Source organism: Cydia splendana, chromosome 22, assembly GCF_910591565.1.
Source record: "Cydia splendana chromosome 22, ilCydSple1.2, whole genome shotgun sequence".
In the NCBI taxonomy this organism is placed as follows: Eukaryota; Metazoa; Arthropoda; class Insecta; order Lepidoptera; family Tortricidae; genus Cydia; species Cydia splendana.
The window spans coordinates 4,106,625-4,129,760 of NC_085981.1; the positions used below are offsets into that span (position 1 = coordinate 4,106,625).

Genomic DNA, 23,136 nt, shown 5'->3' on the forward strand with positions numbered 1-23,136 from the left:
CAATCGAATGTCAGTCTTACTCATCGAAAGTAGAACACATTTGAAGTGCCGTATGTGGGAAATATATATCCCTTAGCCTGGTAAAGGGTTAAACACCAGCGGTGGCAGCACGGCTCCATTTTTATCGCCTGTCACTATACCCGTCACTTTCGCACTTACATACTTGTCAGAACGTGACAAGCTTGGTAACAGACGATAAAAATGCGCCCGTGCTACCGCTGCCGACTGCTAGTTAAATATATTTGTTAAGTATTTTCTTTGTATATAATGATGTTTCTGAAACAATACTTCGCCAATCAGCTGATTTATTTAAATGGCTAGGCCATTAATAAATTTGTTATATTGTTTTGTAATAATTCTATGTTAAGTTTTCATAAATAACAAGTAAATTTGGCACTTGGTTATACTGGCCTGAAATATTTCCACTGATTCCCTCTAGTAGAGAATAATAAAATGTAATTTTCAATCATATTTGATCAGATTCATAACAACAAATAGTTACTAAAGCTTAGTATTTCTGTTAAACAAATCATACTTCATAATTACTTAAAAGATAAAGATGTTTTGATTACTTTGGCTTTTATGGAAGACAACCAGTTAATGTTGTATAATGATTGTATGTTTTGGCAAAGAGATTACGCATTTAAGAGGGAACTTCCTTATTTTTAACATTCAAACAAGGAAGTCATACATTCAGTCATTGCTTAATAAAAAAAAACAGTACTTGCCAGACTGAGAGGCCGGCGCTCGTCCCCCACGCACACTAAGAAGCCGCTGAAACACTGTACAATATCTACAGGAAGCCAAGCTCAATCCATGGAACATTAATAAAAAACGCGACTACACACTATGTGTAAAAGCTATAACGTTCAAATTCTACCGCAAAATTGTAAAAGTCTACTTTAACCGTAGTATTAATTGGCCCATTTTTAGTTTGGAACTAACACTAACCTATCTTTGGCACAACTGTTTTGCACGTCACTAAATGCTCGCACGATGGGGTGGCAGGTTGAACGTTAGAGTATCATTGGCGTAGTACTGCTCTAATTCGTCATCGTCGGGTAGATAGTACCCGAAGCTTTCGTTGGATATTTGGTCCGGATCTTGCTTCGGCATGGCAAAATCCCAGTTTCTATCTACTGATTTTCTCCGCTTAGCGAACAGTATCGAGCCATCGAAAGCGTACTCATCATCGAAATGTAACACAGCATCATCGTAGAAGTAATTTTCCTGTTTGCAAGTGTTTCTCGCTATGTTTTTAAGTAATTTCTTCCGGGCATAGCTAGATTTTTCTGAATCATAGTCATCGACGAGCGGATCGTTGCTCCGGTTGTCGGATCTCATGTTCATGGAGTACAGCGAGGAGCTGTGCGGGCTGGTCTCGACTCTGGTGCTAGTGCTATGTCTGTACGGATGGAGATACTGTTCATTGTTGTTGCAGCTCATTTCGTACATCATCATGCCTTTCCGGAGCTGTTCTCTGCGCTTGGCAACTATTTCCCTGAAGTCGTCCGGCTCAAGTTGGAAGCTGTTGGTCTTGGCGTTCATGTATAGATAGCCGGAGGCGGAGTTGAGCCGCAACGACTGGCTGCGGTTCTTGGAGGAGGCCTTCTCGATGTAGCGCGGCAGGTTGCCGAGCTCGCGGTAGCTCTTGGTTTTGATTTGCTTCATGTTGGTCGGCGGCACCGGGGACAAGGGGTCCCGGTAGAGCATCGATCTGGAAATAATTGGAATTCCCATATATAAATAAATCGTGTACAGGCAGGTCAGTAGAGTTATGACCCAGGGGTAAGCTAAAGTGCTTAATTAACTTTCACAACGGAGGTAGCGAATTCGAACCCTAAGGGTTCCTTAGCTTATATTATATTACAGATGTATACAGTCAAGTCAATATATTGTAAGTTTTTTTACATAAATACTTAAGGGGCCGGTATATGACGTTTTGGATTTAGACCTCACTTTGTAACCATAATTTGTTCAATAAATGTTTGATAATTGCATTAAATTACACGTAAATTTATTCACGAAGAAACCGTGTACCGACTCTTTATGCCATTATATTTTTAATTTGCTGTTATTCTCTACAAATCGACACTAAAAGTATCATAAAATCAAAATATGGAGTTCCGTTTGAGACAGAAGCAAAACAATTTTGTCTTTGACAGTAATTGAATTATTGTATGATTTTGGAAGCTAGATAATTCAGCTACCAATTTATTATCGATTTATATTTTTACTCACAAAGACAACACAGAAATTCAATCTCAAATGTAAACTTTCGAACAATTTCCATACATTGACGACATCACTTAAAATTCTTCTTCAAGTCAGATGCCCGTTGGGGCTACACCGGAGCACACGTGTACTTCTTCAAATGAAAATGACAGCTTGATTTTCTTGCTTTTGACAATTATATTGACATTAAATCATATACGCACACGAGAAAGCATACCAGTAGATAAAATGTATTTCAAAAAATAGGGTAAATAAATATCAGCTCGCGTCTGATTTAAATTTCATTTGCTGTTATTTACGGGTCATTATTGTTGAAAACCGCAGTAAACTATCTTAAAATAATACGATTACAGTCGAATTTAAGTATTATCTTCCTTCAAAACTCGCTTAAAATGAAAAAAGTTTAAAGACTCATCTTTACTGATTGGGATCAATTTTTATTATGCTGGTATCATTTTGCGTCATTTTAAAAACGTATTTGACTTCTGTATGTCAATGAATTTTGATGACAACTGTAATCTTGTATTATATTATAGAACTTTTATATTAAAATATTGCCTATTAACAGGAAGAGTTATGTAATTCGTATAAGTAATACCTGAAAGTCTTGTAACTAGATCTGTAATACCATGGATTGCGACGAATAAATTATTATGATTATGCCGTTCGTTCCGTCTATATGTATAATGCGTGTACGTGCTGTTCTCTGAAAATCTTCAAGAAAAAATAAAGGCTAGACCAGCACTAAGTACTAGCAAGTTTTTGCGGCTTTGGAGACCGAGATGAAGCTTACAGGCCAATAGCGTTGTGGCCTAGTTATTGTTATGTATACCTATGTATCGAATGTTTTATAAATTTACTATAAAAAGCAATGTTTTATTTCGATTAGGTCTACATTTCGTGCATATTGCATATCTGAAGTATTTTCGTACTAAACTTGAAACTTTCGTTGAAACTAAATAAAATAATTATTCCAAATGTACAGTCACCTGCAATTTATGTTACACAACGAAGGCCGCAAAAATATCTGACACGATCTTATTTGTAGAACCATAAGAGCATGTCACATATTTTTGCGACCTTCGAAGAGTAGGTACCGTCATTACTCATTATCATCAACTTTGCCCGCTTTTTTTTTTAAACACGAATTTCTCAAAAAAAATCACATCATATGACTTTTTTTTGCTCAGCACGTCCATTGTGATCAAACGCATCAGTTTATGTGAAGAAAACATTTTTTTATCGTGTTTTTACCCATTTTTTTGCGTTTTAGAGGGCGGGCAAATAAAAAATATCCGGGGTTTTCGCCAACATTGCCCACGTCAATTTGGTATTCAAATACAGCTCGTATATATGATGATGATGTCTAAGGATCACTTAAAGGTTTTGGGCAATCCTACCATTCCCTGTTAATAACTTAGCGATAAGTGTAAAAACTTTTAAATAAATTTGCTGGGCAATGTTGCCTACCCGTTTTTGCCCATTTCCAAATAAGGCTCGCCTAAGCATTTTACAAAGGCTAGGGTTGTCACTTTTGAGAAAATCTGTTACAATAGTTTAATGACCAAAAATATGACTTTTGTTGTGTTTTCATTCGTTAACGGGATAAAACATCTAAATAAAGGATAATAAGAGAAATTAAACACAGTATATACTTATAAACTTATTTTAGTGTACAAACATAACCTTCTTTTACTTGCGAAGTTGGGTAAATTAGATGAAAGTGACAACCCTAATCCGTTTTTGGTGGTGGGCAATGTTGGTATGGATGCCAAATTACCGGATTACTTTGCCCACCGCTAAAACTTTTGTGTATTTAGGCCTTATTAGTTTAAATCTCAATAGACATAATCTATGCTTCATGTGTTATAACTGAAACCCGGAAATATTTGTCAAAGGGTTCTCAATTTTTTCTACTTGCATTCATTATTTATCAATTTTTTGCCCGCCGAAATATACCCTATATTAGACAACTCGCTCAAACTCAAAATTCCCAAGTCAAGTTATGCACAAGTTTGGCATATACTTTGTCAGAAATATAACCAATTTTCTACTAAAAACAGCAGGGTGGCCATAACTATTATCAATTTTTCTACATTAACGAATTTGTTTAAAATTGTCGTTTTGGGCAAAGTTTCCCTGGAGGCAAAGTTGGCGCTAATGACGTAACATATTATTGCAGGTGACTGTACATAAATGTTTCGGTGATTTTGAGATTATTTTCCAGGTTAGTTTACTAACAATCAAATTATGCAGATACCGATTTCGTGAACGTATAAGTAGTAAGGTACCGCTATTGTTTAGCGATACCGATTATTTTTGAAGGTAAAACTATACCGGTTGAAATATAAAGATATTAAAATTACAGCAGGGACAATCATTTTTTATAGGTGTACCTAAACCATCATTGGCCGAGCGTTAGCAAAGGTCTCCGTTTCAGCTTGGGCAAAAATGCTTTTGTATGTTCTCCTTTGCAGATCACCTTTCTCAACTGATTCTCGTGAAAATTTGTAAGCAGGTTCGATAGAACTATTCTGTTTCGCTTTATCCGCCAAAATGGAATTGCCACCCTGCTGAAACTTTATTTATTTAAATTCCTATTGAGTGGATTTTGCACCTTATGAAAAACCGTATAGAGTAGTAAATAACATTTTACATCTGACTTAATGACATCTTGTTTTATTCGCTTTAATTGTACAAAACACGTATCTCGACAAAGCAATAGTAGGTAGTAAAACAGTCAACAATCAAATGAATTAAATAGGTACGTCACGTCTGACATGAACAGACAAGGAAAGCAAGATTAAATGCATTGTTTCTCTTTCATCTTTAAATGGAATGCTTTTACCCTCAAAGGAGGCTAGTGGTCAATACTAAACTAAAAGTCCAATCTTAAAAAAACATGATGGGTCACTGACCTGTCCCAGTAAAGTGAGGTAGTGTGCGTGAAGTGCGCTTGTGTGTGAAATGGGGTAAATTGACAGAATCTGATATTTTACCCACCGCTACCGTCGCCTTAAGACAACTTAAGAGCAATGCGACATATTTTGATCCACGACCGAACGGAGCCTGTATGTGCATTTAGAATGAGAGTGAGTGAGAAGCAGATTTGTACTAGTTGCTCTTTGGTGAACCATACGTGACGTAAGGAAACTAATCCTAATAAGGCCTAGCATCTCCTCTGGGTATTAAGGTCAGATTGCAGTCGCTTTCGTAAAACCTAATCCACTTCTTACGATTAGGTTGCCAAAAGCAGACCTCGGGCACCTTTAGATCAATAAAATATCACTAATCACAAGTAGATGGTCAAACAAGTAGGTTAACCCTTTACCAGGCTGACAGTTCAAAAATGACAATTTAATGCCAGTCTTACTGATCGAAAATAGAACACATGTTTGAAGTGACGTATGTGGGAAATATATATCCCCTAGCCTGGTAAAGGGTTAACAGTTATTACAGTTAACATCCTCCCTCCTCGAACAAGATGGGAGGATGAACTCAAACTCACAGCGGGCCTGAGCTGGAGAAGAGTGGCCCACGACAGACCCCAATGGAAAGAGCTGGAGGAGGCCTTTGCCAAGCGGCACACTGAGCTAAGAGACATTCTCTAACTCAGAATAAAAGGGCTTAATAGATAGATAGACAGTTCTTCTAAGTCAGTCCCTCACTGCTGAGGATCGTGACTCCGCTTGCTAATTTTTCCTATGGCAGCTCTCCACTTCTCCCTGTCGGTTGCTTTGTGGAAAGCGTTGCTTAGTGTGATGTCCGTCTGGGCGGATATTTGGTCACACCATCTCGTTGGACTTGGTCCTCTAGGCCGTCTGCCGTCCACCTTTCTCATCACCACAAGTCTCTCCAAGTTGTCAGGGTTGTATGTGACCGAAGTATCTCAGTACTTGTTGAAGACGAAGAAGAAGATAGACAGTTAACAAGAGAGAAAACGTACTTGTTAGGTCCAAAGCAGTTGCATGAGCAGCTGCAGACGCTCGGCGGGTACTCGTCGTCGACGTACAGCGGCATCATGGACGTGTCGCCTGCAACATATTATTATTATTACTCATGGGGTCCCTTTGTTTGACATAACGTTTTAAGTCATAATGTATTGTTTGTTATGACAAATTATCATTAGTCCTAAAACTGAAACCGTTAATTTTTCAGGATTTTCATAAGGTTATCTTAATATTATGGCAATCCTGAAAAGTTTCTGAACCAAATAAATTATGACTAACGAAAATGCGGACAAACAATACATTGACTTAAAACTTTACGGGAAACAATAGAGACCCTATTACTCAAAGATACGCAACAACTACATTTGTGTTTATCCCCGAAAGTTAAACCCGAAAAAATATCATACTATATTCTTATCCCCTTATTCAAAAACGCACTAAAAGCCTTCATTAGTTAATTCATGTTTTATCCCTTTCTTACAAATACATAAGTCGAAAAGACAGATTAAGACAAACGATTATTAGCGAAGTAATTGAGTCCTGTAGCGCGTTTATGAATACGGGATAATGTTTGCCAAAATGGGAAAAACTGAACAATTAGAAAAATACATTGAGAAATTCAAGAGAGACAGAGAGAGTAGAGAACAGGTGGTCTTACAGCAAATAAGGGGTCGTCCATAAATCATGTGATCGTTTAGAGGAGGGTGGGAGTGCGTTATAATCACCAAATATCACCAAGGGGGAGGGGGGGTCAAAAATAGGCCAAATATGATCACATGATTTCTGGACGACCCCTAAGTATAAACAGCAACGCTCTTAACTGTCCATCTGTGGACCTTAAACGTTACACAAGGCATAAGGTCCACCGATGGACAGTTAAGAGTGTGGGCGATGGTACATAAAGTAGGAACGTACAGTTATTCTGGTTTACTTAACCTCCTACGGCCCAGCCATACAAATGAAAAATGCAATATTTGCCACAGAAATTTAAACCTTTAGTGTAGGAAATAGAGTTGATTTTGCGTTGTCCAAACACTGAACAAAACAAAGCAAAAGCAACTCTGTTCCAATCGAATATGATTTAAATTTGATTGAACTGAATAAGTACTATAAGTAGGACCTTGGGCCTTAGGAGGATAAGACAAAGGAAAAAAAGCGTACACTGGGTACATATCAGTGAGATAAAAATACTTTGGAAGGCATAGAAACCGTTATAAGTATAATTTGGTGGCAGGTTAAAGGATGACTCACGCTAGACCGGGCGTCCGACATGTCATTTTCTATGACGGCTGATCGGTGATCACGTGGTGCTTTCCATAGAAAACGAAGCGCCGTAAGCTCCGGCCCGGCCCCGGCCCGGTGTAGCGTGAGTCATCCTTTATTGTCATGATCCACACTGAAAGCCTACCGCGAATATTGAAGGACGGAATGCCGGAAGAAGGAGCAATGGAGAGGCAGATAAATAAATTTCGTTGTTCATTTGGAATTTGGATATCTAAAATTGTCTGTGCGTGCTTGTTAGGGTGGTATTCCATCGGGCCAATATATCGGTCCAATGTGTATTAGCGTCTCACATTTTGCTTAATGATAGTGCGAGACGCAATGCACATTGGGCAAAGAAATTGGACACGTGGAATGGGGTCCCTTTGTTTGACATAATTATTGAAAGTCATAATGTAATAATTGTCAGATTATCATTAGTCATAATTCTGAAACCAATAACTTTTCAGGATTTTCGTAGGGTTATCCTATAGATATAGGTTAGGTTTGTTTTATGGCAATCCTGAAAAGTTACGCCTTTCTGAGAAAAACCAAATTATGACTAACGAAAATGTGGACAAACAATTCATTATGACTTAAAACTTTATGGGAAACAATAGAGACCCCAGGTGGAATACTACCGATACGAAGAAAATGACATACATCACACTTGTTAAATCCCGTGGTCATGCTTGGACTCCATACTCGATACTCTGCAAAGTACCTACGGTAGTATCTACCTTGACCGGAGGCCGGCAGCCGCGTGCCGCGCGCGACTCCGCGCAGGACCGCCCCGTCGGCCGTGATCACGTCGCCTTCCAGTCGCACTGCCACTTGCTGCGCCTGTGGATATTAATGAAGATCAGAATTGTGCCGATATTCTCATAGGGAGAATCGTGTTGTTCGAGAAATCGGGAAACATAATATAGTATAAAATAGTACATTGTGCGACGTGGGGACATAGTTATTGGTCACGATCCTGTCATGAGGGAACGACGAAGAAGAAGCAACGTGGGGGGTAAGTGAGATTTTGTAAGCGAGGTCTATAATTCCCGAGAGCTGCTGGCAATAATATTCTTAACTGTCAATATATAACTATCCCCTTCTGTAATGTTAATGCTATTGTTACATTTTGTTAGTTTTTTTATTTTATTTTATTACTTTTTAATTGTGCAGTGCGTTGGCGCCTAGCTGTAATGCTGTGTAATTTACTACCCAACAAAAACATACATGTGAAATGAGAGCCAAGTTCAATATTGAGAATATATGTTGACGACCGGTCTGGCCTAGTGGGTAGTGACCCTGCCTATGAAGCCGATGGTCCCGGGTTCGAATCCTGGTAAGGGCATTTATTTGTATGATGATACAGATATTTGTACCTGAGTCATGGTTGTTTTCTATGTATTTAAGTATTTATATATTATATATATCGTTGTCTGAGTACCCACAACACAAGCCTTCTTGAGCTTACCGTGGGGCTTAGTCGCCGACAAAAAATTGAGATCTATATGGGTGCCAAGTTCCGTGCTGTGTAAAAAATCCAGAAATTATACCTAAAGGATTGATTTGGCTAGTTTGGCTGGACACGCCACCGCGTGTTTAAATCCTTTAACCTTTGAACGCTACGCCTATCGTGTGCCATCGTGAACATTGTCGGGATGCACGAAGGTTGATATTGGGCTGTAGCCGCGCGCGTAAGGTGCTGTCGTTGGCGGTCAAATGGTTAAGGCAGAGAACATTTTACGCTGGTGTCAGCGTACTTAATATACATATTTTACTAGAATTGTGTTACAACAGTTCAACAGAATTTTGAAGTTTCTTCATAGTAACTGGCGCGGTCGGTAGGTTTTCATACACCCTTAAAAACCGGCCAAGTGCGAGTCGCCTCGCGCATGAAGAGTTCCGTAGCATTACGAAAAAAAAAACGGCAAAATAATCGCGTTTGTTGTATAGGAGCTTCACTTAAATATTTATTTTATTTAGTTTTTAGTATTTGTTGTTATAGCGGCCACAGAAATACATCATCTGTGAAAATTTCAACAGTCTAGCTACCACGGTTCATGAGTTACAGCCTGGTGACAGACAGACGGACAGCGGAGCCTTAGTAGTAGGGTCCCGTTTTTACCCTTTGGGTACGGCACCCAAAAAACCAATATTACATATTTATAGGTTTTTACCTGTTCCGCCTGCGCCTGGTCTCGTTTTTCATCCTCCGTGTTCATGGTCACGAACCGGAGCACCAACAAGTTGAGACAGGCGGCCACTATGGCCAGCCCGAACAGGATGAAGATGAGCGCGAACATCACGTACGAGGGCTTGCGGTTGAGCGCGTTGTCCTTTTGCAGGGCTACCATGTCACCGAAACCTGTTGGTCAAATTACAGTATCAGGTAAGACCGCCTACAAGCTCTTTCGGTCGGTAGAGCAGTAGGAGCTCTTCCATTCTGTGTCTTAGCGAAGTACGTGTACAAATACGAGAGTTCTCGCCGTCCACCATCCATCAGAGAATTCAGAGACCATCAGTCTTCCCAACCAAACATTTAATATACTTACCGATCTTGTCCACATTGACTTTAACCGTTATGGTGTTTGCTAAAGCTTGATTATGGTATGCCGGTTAGACCGGAGCGGGCATGTCCCCGGCTGGGTGTGGCGCATTCTTGTCTTGTCTTGTATGGTGTTTGCTAAAGCTTGATTGAAATAGTTGGCAACCTTTTTGTCATCTCACCTGAATTGGTAGGAATTGCCATGGCAACACAATACTAATTACGTTAATTTACCTATTATGAACATACTTGATGTTTTGAATATCAAGATGAGAACATCTTGATATTCAGAATCTTTGTTTGGCAGGTTTAGGTAACTTAAACTGATCTAAAGAAAAAGAGTGCTCTTTTCGTCAAAGATCAAGTTTTTTTATTAGCTTAGGTCAGTGGTGGGCAAACTTTTTTCATGGGGGGCCAGAAAGCTAGAGAAATTTCGGAGGGCCAGAATTGCAGCAAAACTGGAAATTTTAAAATTTTATATAAAAGTGCAATTATGCTGCAATTCCGGCCTTCCTCTCGAAACTTCTCAAGCTTTTTTTACAGCAAAAAAAAACAAAAATATAAATATATATGATTCTTACTTATTCATCTATCTATCTATATGTATTCAAATATTTTACTTCATAACGGGTGAATCCTCAAAATATAATCATTGCGGGCCATATTCAAATTATTTCAATGTATCCGCTGCGGGCCAGATAAAATGGTTTCGCCGGCCGCAGTTGGCCCGCGGGCCGTACTTTGCCCACCACTGGCTTAGGTATTGAGTTAGGATAGTTAGTATTGCATAATAATGATAATAATCTATAAGCATATATTTACCGATAGTGGTAAGCGTGATGAAGCAATAGTAAACGCTGTCGAAGTAGCTCCAACCCTCAAACTTGGAGAACGCCGCGGCTCCACCAGCGATTGTGAGCGATGATAAAGTCGTCACCACACATATGAGGTCCACCTCAGACGCGCTGGTGGCTTTGCAGTTCAGCGCGTGTTTCAGGGACTTTATTATGACGCTAGAAAAAAATCCATGTGGTAAGTTAAAAGAGTATAATCACACAGTTACAGTGTTGGTCTTAAAACTGTTCCTTGCGAGACGCCGAAGTAAACTTAACAGAAACAGTGTCAAAGGCCTTGGCTACGTCAATTACCTGCTAAGCTTGTTGACCGATGACCTGGAACATGAGGAGGCCGAGAGGGGTCCAAAGATCGTGTATAACGTCGTGAACAGCTTGTGAAATGAAATATATAAAACCACACACATAGTTACGGTGTTGGTCCTAAAACTGTTCCTTGTGGGATGCCGAAGGAAACTTCATAGAAACAGTGTCAAAGGCCTTGGCTATGTCATTCACCTGCTAAGCCTGTTGACCCGTTCACCGATGCTCTGGAACATGATGAGGCCGAGGGGAATGCCGACGATCGCGTAGAACATCGTGAACAACTTGCCGCCGACCGTCGCGGGCGTCGAGTGCCCGTAGCCTTGTTAGTAAAGGTTAGTCAGGTTAGTAAAGTTAGATTAATATTAAATAGCAATTCAATTGGTGTTTTGTCGAGTAGATGTTAGTTATGTTAGCCATTAGTTATAACTGCCAAAGATTCAATTGATTGTATAATATGTTTAAAGTCTTAGAAAAAATAATACCCCCAAGGTGACAATAAAATGTTGCCGCTGTACTGCGCCATATGTTTTGTGTAATACAATACGTTTTAACAACCAGAATTACTGCATATTATACGCAAAACATTTGTTACGGAATCGAACAGCGCCTTCTACATTAGATGTCAATTATTGTGATATTGTGAAGTACGAATTGGTCTTAAGACTTTACAAATCTATAGATGTCTACGACAGCAGCCGTTAAACAGTGTCAGCCAGTTTGAGAACTTCTATCATTCAAGTTTAGACCTGGAGCTTACCGCGAACATCGAAATCTATCTGTCAGTTGTCTACTAACAAATTACTGGGTTATTTGCACTTTCAAACACTAATGCAGAGTACATGTTAAGCTCGTATCAGTGTCCTTGACATACATAATGTAATAGGGCAGTGTTATTACAAATCATAAGATTTTATAACTTTCTTCATAGTAACTGGCGAGGTCGGTAGGATTCAATGCACCCATATAACAAGTCCATATTTTGAGGTTTTTAACTTTTTACCTGTTCCGCCTGCGCCTGGTCTCGTTTCTGATCCTCCGTATTCATGGTGACAAATCGTAGCACCAACAAGTTGCACAGTGCTGCTCTACAAATTAGCTGCTTGAGAATGCACCTTAAGGCACTATAGAAACTTACCAATGGTAGTAAGCACGGTGGTGGCGTAATAGAATGCGCCGGTGAACTTCCACTGCTGGCCGGCCTTGTGAGGCTCCGACTTCAGCACCACCGTTTCCATCACGCGGAAGTCCTCTTCCGTTATGTTGTACTTCCGGATTATCATGCCTTCGATTGCTGTAAGAAGTTAGGTTAGTAAATAGGGTTAGTGAGAAGCATACTGAGTGTCTCTCTTTATTTTGTCACGACTACACTACTAAAACGATTATGTTGAAATTTTGCTTGTATTAGGACTGACACGGATATAGACATAGGTTAGGTACTAAGTAAGACCAGGATCTCTGAGACTGTGTCGTATGCGTATGTATAATTATTAAACTCCAGTTTGACTTCTGATCCTTGTAGCGTTGCTAGCCTTCAGAAAACCCGTTGTTGTTAAGCTAAAATGTGGTGCCGTTACCCCAGCCTATGTTGAATTTCTGTCTAACGAACGGGGATAAGGGCACTTCTTTTCAGCATGGTGCCATCGGGCTTCTTACCATCGCCTGTCTGTTTTATTGACAGAATCGATGAACTAAACGCAAGAACCGGCAAATGTGCAAGAACTCATGCGGTTTTCGATACATTGCTGACTACTCACGAAAATCGCATTCAAGTTTTCGCAACGTCTAAATAAATATTAACATTTCGTCCTCTACAATAATCAAGTATTTTTAGCACTATTCACCTCTTAATTGAGTCGTATTGAAATCTCTCATGCATCGCCCGGCGAATTTTTAGTGCAGCAGATTTTGATTCGATTTGGCGCGACTCAGTGGAGGTGTAAAAACGGATGGACGTGTAGCAAAAACATTGCATTTTTTTACGAATTGAAAAGAGCTTTTTCAGGCTTATGTCTACTGTAACCGAATATTTCAATTTAATGATATTTCAATGAAATTAATGTTACTATTAGCACGTATAGTACTAAAACGGGATCCTGCAGAAAACCGAACCCGCAAAAAATTGCACGTTAGTGGGAAAGAGCTCTTAGGGTAAGAGGACCTAGAGTTAGACCAAGAAAAGCCGCAGCGATTTTGATAGCCCACGCAGTGCAAGCGTTATTTTAATCGTCAAACTTCTATAAAATTATGGCGTATGAATAACTCTTGCACTCTATTTGCACGGTATCAAAAACGCTGCAGACTTTTCTTGGTCTAACTCTATCCATATCGCTCTTGCATATTAGAGCGATAGAGGCAGATAACAATATTTAGATTTTCCATATTCTTAAGATTGTAAAACGCAGACCCTGGGCTCCTTTAAGCTGCCGGGAATGTGCTAATGTGTGAAATAAACGTATAAAACTTACCTTGTAAAACTTCAAATCTGTTCCTCTCCGTAGTAGACTCGAGAGCGTCAAAAACCGCCGCACCAACCAACAAATATGTGAATGTACACACAATCAACGATAGTGTTCGAACATTTTGCTTCTTCATAACTCCTGCGTGACCACGTGGGGGCACTTGGCCCTATACCAGCCCACGCGAGCTAAAAACCCTACACCAGTAACCACTGTAAGTAACCTAAGTAACCATTGTAAGTACAGTTATAACTTTTGGATTTGATATGACTCTTCGAATTTAGAATTGTATCTTCATTTTACAGTCAAAGAATTGCGCGGTGTGTGTATGTAAATAGTGCTATGAGTAAATTGATCCCTTGAGAGGAAGTCATCTTCTTTCTATGTGCATTATTATGGTATTATTTGCCAGGAGTTTCTTATAGCTATCCCATTATATGTACATTCTTCACCTGTAACAAAAGGAAACACATCTAAATGAAAATGAACTTCTGTAAAATATAAGTTAAGTTTAGATATAAGCTCGCAATTTATCCCTTTGGGGTTGTGCACAAATCACGCGAGGTGTTTTCGGCTACTTTTTGACCCCCCCTTCCCCTTGGTGATATTTGGTGAGGGTTTTGGCTACCCCGGTCCCTCACATAACATCACATGTATTTTTTTGAAATTTTTGCATCCGACCGGTCATGGCCACGCGCTCCAAAATTTCGTTAAATAGACTCGCTATTTTGAAGTGCGGAGTGAAGATTTATGTTTAACGAAACCGAGAAAAAGTATCTACTCATGTGATTCACACTGGATGTGATTCGAACGTCGCTATGTGCGAGCGGGATGTCGATATAATACGCGCATAGCGTTGTCTGGCTCAAACATCGGAGCGAGGTGCGAATAGCATCTGGATGCACTGGTATGATAACCGCCTAAATTATAGTATCCTCAAACCAAACGGACGACCGGGTTCATATCTCTATCTCTCTCACCCTACCTTCATCTACGCGAGCGCGAATGAGAAGTTTTACGTCCCCGGTCGTCCGTTTGGTTTGAGGATACTATACGTCCACTGTTCTCTTTACTTTATTTTCTGTGAGTAATGAGTATCAACCTAAAGAAATTAAGAGTAAATGTTTTCTGCTCCTTTGCGACCTACACGAATTATATCTAAAAATGTTGTATATTTTTGAAGATTAAACTTTTGGGAGGATCAGGGAGGATTAAATTCAATCAACCAATAAAAGATGTTAGCAAATTCCATTCAGTAAATGAAACAAACAAAGGGTGTTTACAAAAGATTCTCGGATAAAAATGTATTCAAAGAAAGGGCCCAGATGATCAGATAAAATAGGTTTTGTTGTAAAGAATGTTTACAGTAAGGATTAAAAAAGAAACAGTATTTTTTAATTTTACAATTTTGATGTAATTAGCATATACATCCTCTTTTCATTGTTTTTTTTAACCATAATAATTATGGCAATTATTGCCTTTATGGTAATTTCTTAACCAATTTTTAGGGTTCCGTAGCCAAATGGCAAAAAACGGAACCCTTATGGATTCGTCATGTCTGTCTGTCTGTCTGTCCGTGTATGTCACAGCCACTTTCTTCCGAAACTATAAGAACTATACTGTTGAAAAGTAGATGTATTCTGTGAACCTCAATAAGATTTTCACACAAAAATAGAAAAAAAAAACAATACATCTTGGGGGTTCCCCATACTTAGAACTGAAACTCAAAAAAATTTTTTTCATCTAACCCATACGTGTAGGGTATCTATGGATAGGTCTTCAAAAATGATATTGAGGTTTCTAATATCATATTTTTCTAAACTGAATAGTTTGCGCGAGAGACACTTCCAAAGTGGTAAAATGCGTCCCCCCCTCTATAACTTCTAAAATAAGAGAATGATAAAACTAAAAAAAATGCAATGCAGAAATGCAAACTTCCACCGAAAATTGGTTTGATTGAACGAGAGAGTAAGTAGTTTTTTTTAATACGTCATCAATCGTAAACCGCTATTTTATCATGTTACTTGCTGCTACGGAACCCTTTATGGGCGAGTCCGACTCGCACTTGGCCGCTTTTTTAAACCTAACAAAAGCTACCACTAACAAGTAAGGTGGATTCGGGTAATTCCGTCTACTTAAGAATGCCGTCTAGTTCCGAAAATCACTCATAATTCCATCACGTTAGAGTCCATTTTCGGAATTTCCTGACATTATAAACTTTTTTGGGATGACCCAACACCTTATTTCAGTAAACTACAACAGTAGACAGACCTTGTATTTTCCATATAAAAACTTTTGGGATAGGGCTACATCAAAATACACTACATTCGATGTAGATGACAACAGATTAGAGGAAGATGTAACAATAGCTGGTCTTGTGACTAAGAGTGATCTCTTCCAGACAACTTTTGTTTAGTGATTGAAGTATGCAATAGGGTAATGCAAATGCATGTAAGCGATAGCAAAATAAAACTCTTTTCTTCTTCATGTGGTCACACTCCTGGAATGGTGTGTGCTATTCTGTAGCCTGACATAGTTTATTTGTCAATGTACAAGCACTGCCAGATTGACCAATAAGTAAATAAAGTGGATCCGAACACTTAAGGTTCCGTGTCACAGGCGCGTTTTCCGGGCGAGGCGTGAGCGTTTTATATGTAAAAGCGGCGCGTCCCGCTCACGCCTCCCGCAAAACGCGCCTGTGTGACGGAGCCTTTAAATGGAAATGGACAGGACACATGATGCGCTCACAAAAGGGCAAATGGACAAAAGATGTCATGTTACCCAAGAGGAAAGAAAAGATCGCAATGTAAACCGTATAAAAGATGGGAAGATAGTCATCTTCCTGAAGATTGGAGAAGATTCTCAAAAAATTGCGACGAGTGGCGCCGCCTGGCGGAGGCCTATGTCAAAGACAGCCTGACAAAGAAAAATAAACAGAAAAGAGTAAAAACATAAATAAATAAAACATAAGATACTTGTATAATTCTAAAAGAAACTGTAAGAATGTATGTGTCAGGAATAATAACGTCTATATCAATTCAATTCAATTCAAATAAAGTGGATGCACAATGTATAGGGGGGCACCAACATCTCAGGAATAAAATCTGATGGACAATCCCAGAGAGGGGGGACAGCATGTTCAGTTCAGTTCAAATATACTTTATTCATGTAGGCGTAGCAACAAGCACTTATGAATGGGAAGTTGTTATTACATATATGTATATGTGTATGTTGTTATCATCTTGGTATGGTACGTCCCATGGTCTAGAATTGCTCAGAGCATCAATTTGTCTTAATATAGCATTGGTTAGGTACATGTATGACAAGAAACTAACAACCTAAGTGACCCCGTGTAATACAGTGAGTTAGAATTGTTTCTAATGGTGAATATTTGATAATATTAATCCTTAAGATTTTAAATGAGCAATTCATGTTTATCCCTTCAAGTGGCAGGCCGCCGGCTCGGGGTTGATTACTTTAATTAAAATTATAATTTGACTAATTAATATAAAGTTTAAATTCCAACTACTGAAAAGTGACGTTGCCACTTGAAGGGTTATATATATATATTTCGGGGATCTCGGAAACTGCTCTAATGATTTCGATGATATTTGCTATATAGGGGTTTTCGGGGTTGAAAGATCGATCTAGCTAGGTCTTATCTCTGGGAAAACGCGCAATATTGAGTTTTTATGTTTTCCGAGCAAAGCTCGGTCTCCCAGATATTAATATTAAATTGCACTAAATATTTCATAGGTCTGCTATTGCATACAAAAATTAAAATAGAGTGTGAACAACAATGTGCTCCTGGATTTAACCATTTCATATTTCTAGACTATTACCGTTACAGTGAAAATAAACAAAGATAAAGCTAATATTAAATGTACAAAATGTGGTTTGATTATTTAAAAACTGATGATGTTTCCAAAAAATAATCTCAGGATTGCTTTGCGGTCCGGTCGTACCGGTTTTTTTATAGAATAAAAATTCTAAGCCAAGTCCAAATATGTTGTTGTTGGGAAATAGGAAAATTCACAATACTATGGTAGTTCTTTTAGAAATAGGTACATAAACATGTGTTAAAGAGGCTATACTCCTCCTTTGTTGATAATTGTACAACAATAACTTATATATTAAAACAAAATGAACATTTAAAAGAAAGCAAAAGTTTAAGTAACAAATCTTTAGTTAAATATTATGTAGAGACAGAATCAACAAATTTTATGCATGGGGATAAAATATTTTGTATCAAGTTTGAATAAAATCAAAGACGGTAATTAAGTTAAACTTATTAAAACAATACTTTAGTATTGTTTTCAATACGGCTATGATTTAATACATCATATGACGACATGTGAAACTATCCCGAAAACAAATTCGAATTTATTATTATTTTAAACAAAGAACTTACCATTCTGCAGAGGAAAAGGTCAAGGAAACTTTCGTTTGTTATCTGTTTTCCGATCTAGTATCGCGTACAGCATCTATAAATATTTAATTATCTGCAAAGCTGTATCCTAAAAATAACATCGTGCCACAGTCCGCATACAGTTCCATGGCATAGGTCAACGCACAGCCACTAACTGGGTCAAATGTTATGACGACGATTTGCCAAGGCGCTCCTGACCGAAACACTCGCCGAATCCAAGCTCAGCTCACTTTTACCCATATTCAGCATTAAAAAACCAAATTGGGTCAGATTCTATATTTTTTCCCCTTGATATCCTCTATGCGGTATTCTTGCTGTCACACCTGCCTAGTTTTCTTCTGTCAAACACAATTTCACTTTCAATTTTTAACATTGTGCGACACTTAGTTGACTAGCTAAGTAACGTTTGCGACTACATTTATAACAAATAATTAGATTTGTATAAAATAAAAATAACGAAAATGTATTATTTTTGGCGAGTAGCCTCCTTGCACTTCCTTGATGGACTGGATGTCAGTGTTGCCATTACAAAATATTCGCCAGGACGGCTGAAAGCCTGAAAGGCTTGAAAAACAGGCATAACATCTCGAAACAATAAAATGTAAGCGAAATAAGTTTACGATCATGAAATTTATATTTATTTTCATCATCTGTGTATAAATTAAGATAAGAATCGTCTATAAAAAAGAAAACGAAAAATAATCCTAAAGCCAAAGGTTGCCATGTCCGGAAAACTTAACGCAAGAGCTGTCAACGCGTTGTTTAAGTTTGTAACATGACTACTAGATGGCGCAAGGCACGGCTATGACGTCAAACTAATGCCGCTGAATTTAATTTCATTAATTTCCGTCCTGCCTGGGTCCGAGATGTTTGCTAACGTTATTTACTTAATTACTCCTTACTGATTTGCTCGATTCTATGTTGGTAACTTGATGCCTTATTTATGTTTTAATACATCGAAACTCTCTGAGGGGTTGGACAAACTTTCTTTTATTATTTACGATTGCTTTGCGGGTGGAGTAAATACTTAACGCAGTAGCAGGAACGCCCTTTACAAAGGATGTCTTATCTCGCAATTCTCGCAGATATTCTGGGTGATTTATTTTATTGGGGTTTTATTGTAATTGCAGAATTTTCCTAAAGGGTTCATTTTACGAAGTTTATAGAGTTTCGAATCTTTCCTAGAAACGTTCACAGTCCTTATATCTAGCCCGCTGAAAATTGAAATTGTGTAACTTATTTAAATGAGTAGTTACCCAATACAGATTGTTAGGTCAGTACTGAAACTTTTTGTAATTTGAATTACATCGCTTCTGAGGAGAGCCTTAGCAACGTAGACACTGTATTTTCATAAGCTTTATAGCAGGTAAAAGAACGTAAAAGTTCATAACATAAGATAGGTACCTATTTTCGATTTACAAAATTAACTCATATCCGAAATTACCCCATTATAATTCCCATCCTATTTGCTATAATATTTATCTATATCTACATACTTAAGCATTACATAAACATCACCCTCTTATATAGGCAATGCGTCTATTGCTCGGGCGCAGCATGGTTAATTTTTTATCGCCTGTCACTATGCCCGTCACTTTCACACTTACATACTTGTTAGAACGTGACAGGCATGGTGACAACCGATAAAAATGCGATCGTGCTACCGCCGATCACAGATCGGCTTCCTCCTATGGCCTTTTCAACCGTCGCCGATAATCGCATACGTCGCAAATCGTAGGTATGCGATTATCGGCGGTTACATTGCGGTAATTTGAGCGATGGATTTAGTTTGTCGTTCCTGCTTAGCCAGCAATTATCAAAATCGCATGACATTTGTTGTAATGTTTCTACGAGCCACCGAGAATGCGTATTGGACTATGTATTGGTACCTATACTCTGTATCTTTAGGTATTTAAATAAAAGTAAACAAACAATTTGTATATTTTCGGGTAGTTATAACATTTATTGGTTAACCAACCAAATACAAAACCGCCTGGATCTGTCACTGAACGACCTGGGGGCCGATTTTTGAATTTCGATCGCTCGATTTTGTCACTCGAAAATCGGTGGAAAACGGAGAAATGCTAATTTTTTAAAGACGAGGGATCGAAATTTGGAATCTATTGGTATTGACCACTCGATTTCAATTCTATTAGTAGAATTTAAATGTCTAGTTGTGGAGATATTATTTAACGAAATACACGAAATCGAGTGGTCGAAATTCTAAAATCGGCCCCCTGACTTTAATCTACATTATTTGATCATGTAATAATTTCATCTACCCTAAACTGGGTTAAGGAGCCATTTGAGATTTTGTTTACTTTTATTTAAATACCTAAAGATACAGAGTATAGTTGCCTCCCTGTCACACTTACGTACGAATTTACAAGTGTGACAGAGAGGCAACACGTCGAACGTGGTTCGCGGTAGGCCTTCTGGTGCGAATTCGGCAATTGCACCCTGAAACGGGATGTAGTCACCTGCAAGAATATGTTACACAACGAAGGCCGCAAAAATATCTGACACGATCTTATTTGTAGAGCCATAAGAGCATGTCACATATTTTTGCAGCCTTGAAAGAGTAACTTATTATTGCAGGTGACTGTACAGATCACCCACGAAGCCCGAGAAATTAGGAAATCCTCGCTTGTGCCCTACGAATCGTGAACTTACATGGACATAAGGCCACCAATGATCAATTAACCGTGTCGCTGTTAGTAGTCGCCATTAGATATATGGGAGCGGCAAGAGTGCTCAAAATATCTGCATATGTAACTTTAACGTCTTGATAATAGAAGTTTTGTTCAGATATTTGTGAATACCCTGGGCGCTCCGATGTATATAATGGCGACTGTAGGTATACTTGTAGTATTTTTACGCCTGGCACCGTTGCAGTTACACGGCGCCTGTCTTTAAACTGGCATTTTGATGTGAGAAAGCCCTTCAAGTTTTATTGAACACTAATCTACGGTAATCGCTTCGTGTCTGAAATGGTATGAATGAATTCTCAGCACAGTCGTGCTAACATTCACGCATACAGGGTTACCATGTATACATTTAAATAAACCTGATACTTGAAACATGTTCTCTCTGCTCTAATTTATTAATGTAAAACTTAATCTTCCCCCGGCAGTAATCTCCCATTGTAATTGGTCAGTTTAAAAAGGCGCGAATTTCTAAATATACAGGGTGGATAAGAGATCGACCCTTCGCGCTTAGATTTTTTGCAAATAATATAAGAATCTGTTGACAAAGTTGACTAGCTCGACTATAATTGCGAGGTATTACTTATATTGTGTTGCATTCTTGACATTTATCAAAATTTCCTAATTGTTACGAAAATCTTACATCTGGCAACCCTGATTACCAGGCCGTGAAGCGAAAGCTACAAGGGCCCGCTTTCTCGTAGGGCTAGAGAACGGAACGCAGCCATAGACAAGTTTTACTTTTTAATGGAATTGGGTAAAAATGGCGGCGGTTGTTTTTTTAATGGTTAGCCGTGACAATGAGCCCTGGGAGCCAAACATTGCATCAGCTTGTTTATCAGCATTGTGAAAGCTCTTGGATATTTTATATTAAGCCATCGTCGGTAAACATGTTTACGATTTCGGTACCTAGTTAGTACCTAAGTGTGCTAGTCAACCCTATTCATATTTATTATACACTAATCGGTCTTTTTAATACTAATACAAATCTTTTTTCTTCTAATACAAAGTCTTTTTAATACTAATACAAAGCTCTTGGATATTTTATATTAAGCCATCGTCGGTAAACATGTTTACGATTTCGGTACCTAGTTAGTACCTAAGTGTGGTAGTCAACCCTATTCATATTTATTATACACTAATCGGTCTTTTTAATACTAATACAAATCTTTTTTTAATTTCATACTGTTAGTGTCGGACCAAGATAACTCTACATGGCATTTGTAGGGACACAGTGTGTAATGACATAGTTGGTCAAACCAATTTGTCAGTCAGTAAGAACCAGGAAAACTATACTCATCCTTTTCTTTTGGGTGCTAGTACTAGTGTAAGACAAAGATAGTATGATTCTCTCTGTCTATATTGAAATGAGACAGTCCTTTGACAAACTATATCATTAATCTCAAATTTATATGAAAATATGACCATTATAATGACATCCCCCACTTATCTGTTCTATTCAAATTAGTGCAAAGGTAGACGGACTTACAGCTTGGCAAAAAAGAGTAGAAATTAAAAAGTGGCAACACTGTAGTGTCGTCCCTTTCAAACCAATATATATAAGAAAACGGGACGACACTACAGTGTTGCCATTTTTCAATTCCTACTCTTTTTTGCCAAGCCGTATCCATCAAGGAAAACCAACTTCGCAGTAGAAAAAGTCGCTCAATCCAAATTTGTATGGGAGACAATTAAGCTAGCTACGCGCCTACATTTTTTAAAGCTACCTTTTTCTACTGACATATTTGCTTGCTAATTTTAGTATATTTCTCATAAACTATAAAACGTTGCGGACTGCCACAAGAGTGTCAACACACTGTGACAACACAGGAAATCTTTCCATGAGACATCCTTGGAGTTGTACGCGTGTTATTACGCGTAGGCACTGACCGTTCTGTATGAATTGTATGTGACCAATGCGGTTAAAAAACTAAGTTTTCATGACGATACACACAATGTCATTGTAATATGCCCCTCGCTGCAATTGCAGTTTGCAAGTTTTTAGGGTTCCGTACCCAAAAGGTAAAACGGGACCCTATTACTAAGACTTCGCTGTCCGTCCGTCCGTCTGTCTGTCACCAGGCTGTATCTCACGAACCGTGATAGCTAGACAGTTGAAATTTTCACAGATGATGTATTTCTGTTGCCGCTATAACAACAAATACTAAAAACAGAATAAAATAAAGATTTAAATGGGGCTCCCATACAACAAACGTGATTTTTGACCAAAGTTAAGCAACGTCGGGCGTGGTCAGTACTTGGATGGGTGACCGTTTTTTTTTAGAATAGAATAGAATAGAATATTCTTTATTTGCTTAAAATATGGTACAATGAGTTGGTAAGGATAACATATATCTGTGCTTAAACATATTTTGCTAGTTTAGCATGCAAATGTA

The 23,136-nt window shown here is 38.4% G+C and overlaps 1 protein-coding gene across 1 annotated transcript; it reads right to left on the reverse strand.

Annotated features, from left to right (window-relative positions):
* Positions 1-301: 301 nt before the first annotated feature.
* On the reverse strand, positions 302-19,103 carry LOC134801525 (potassium channel subfamily K member 9-like). The gene is made up of 9 exons (XM_063774136.1): positions 18,018-19,103; positions 13,616-14,058; positions 12,286-12,441; positions 11,343-11,469; positions 10,813-11,003; positions 9,623-9,810; positions 8,186-8,288; positions 6,182-6,269; positions 302-1,717 (listed from the first exon to the last, which is right to left on the reverse strand). The coding sequence occupies exons 2-9, from the start codon at positions 13,740-13,742 to the stop codon at positions 982-984; spliced, it is 1,716 nt and encodes a 571-aa protein (XP_063630206.1). The 5' UTR covers positions 13,743-14,058; positions 18,018-19,103; the 3' UTR covers positions 302-981.
* Between the last annotated feature and the right edge of the window lie 4,033 nt (positions 19,104-23,136).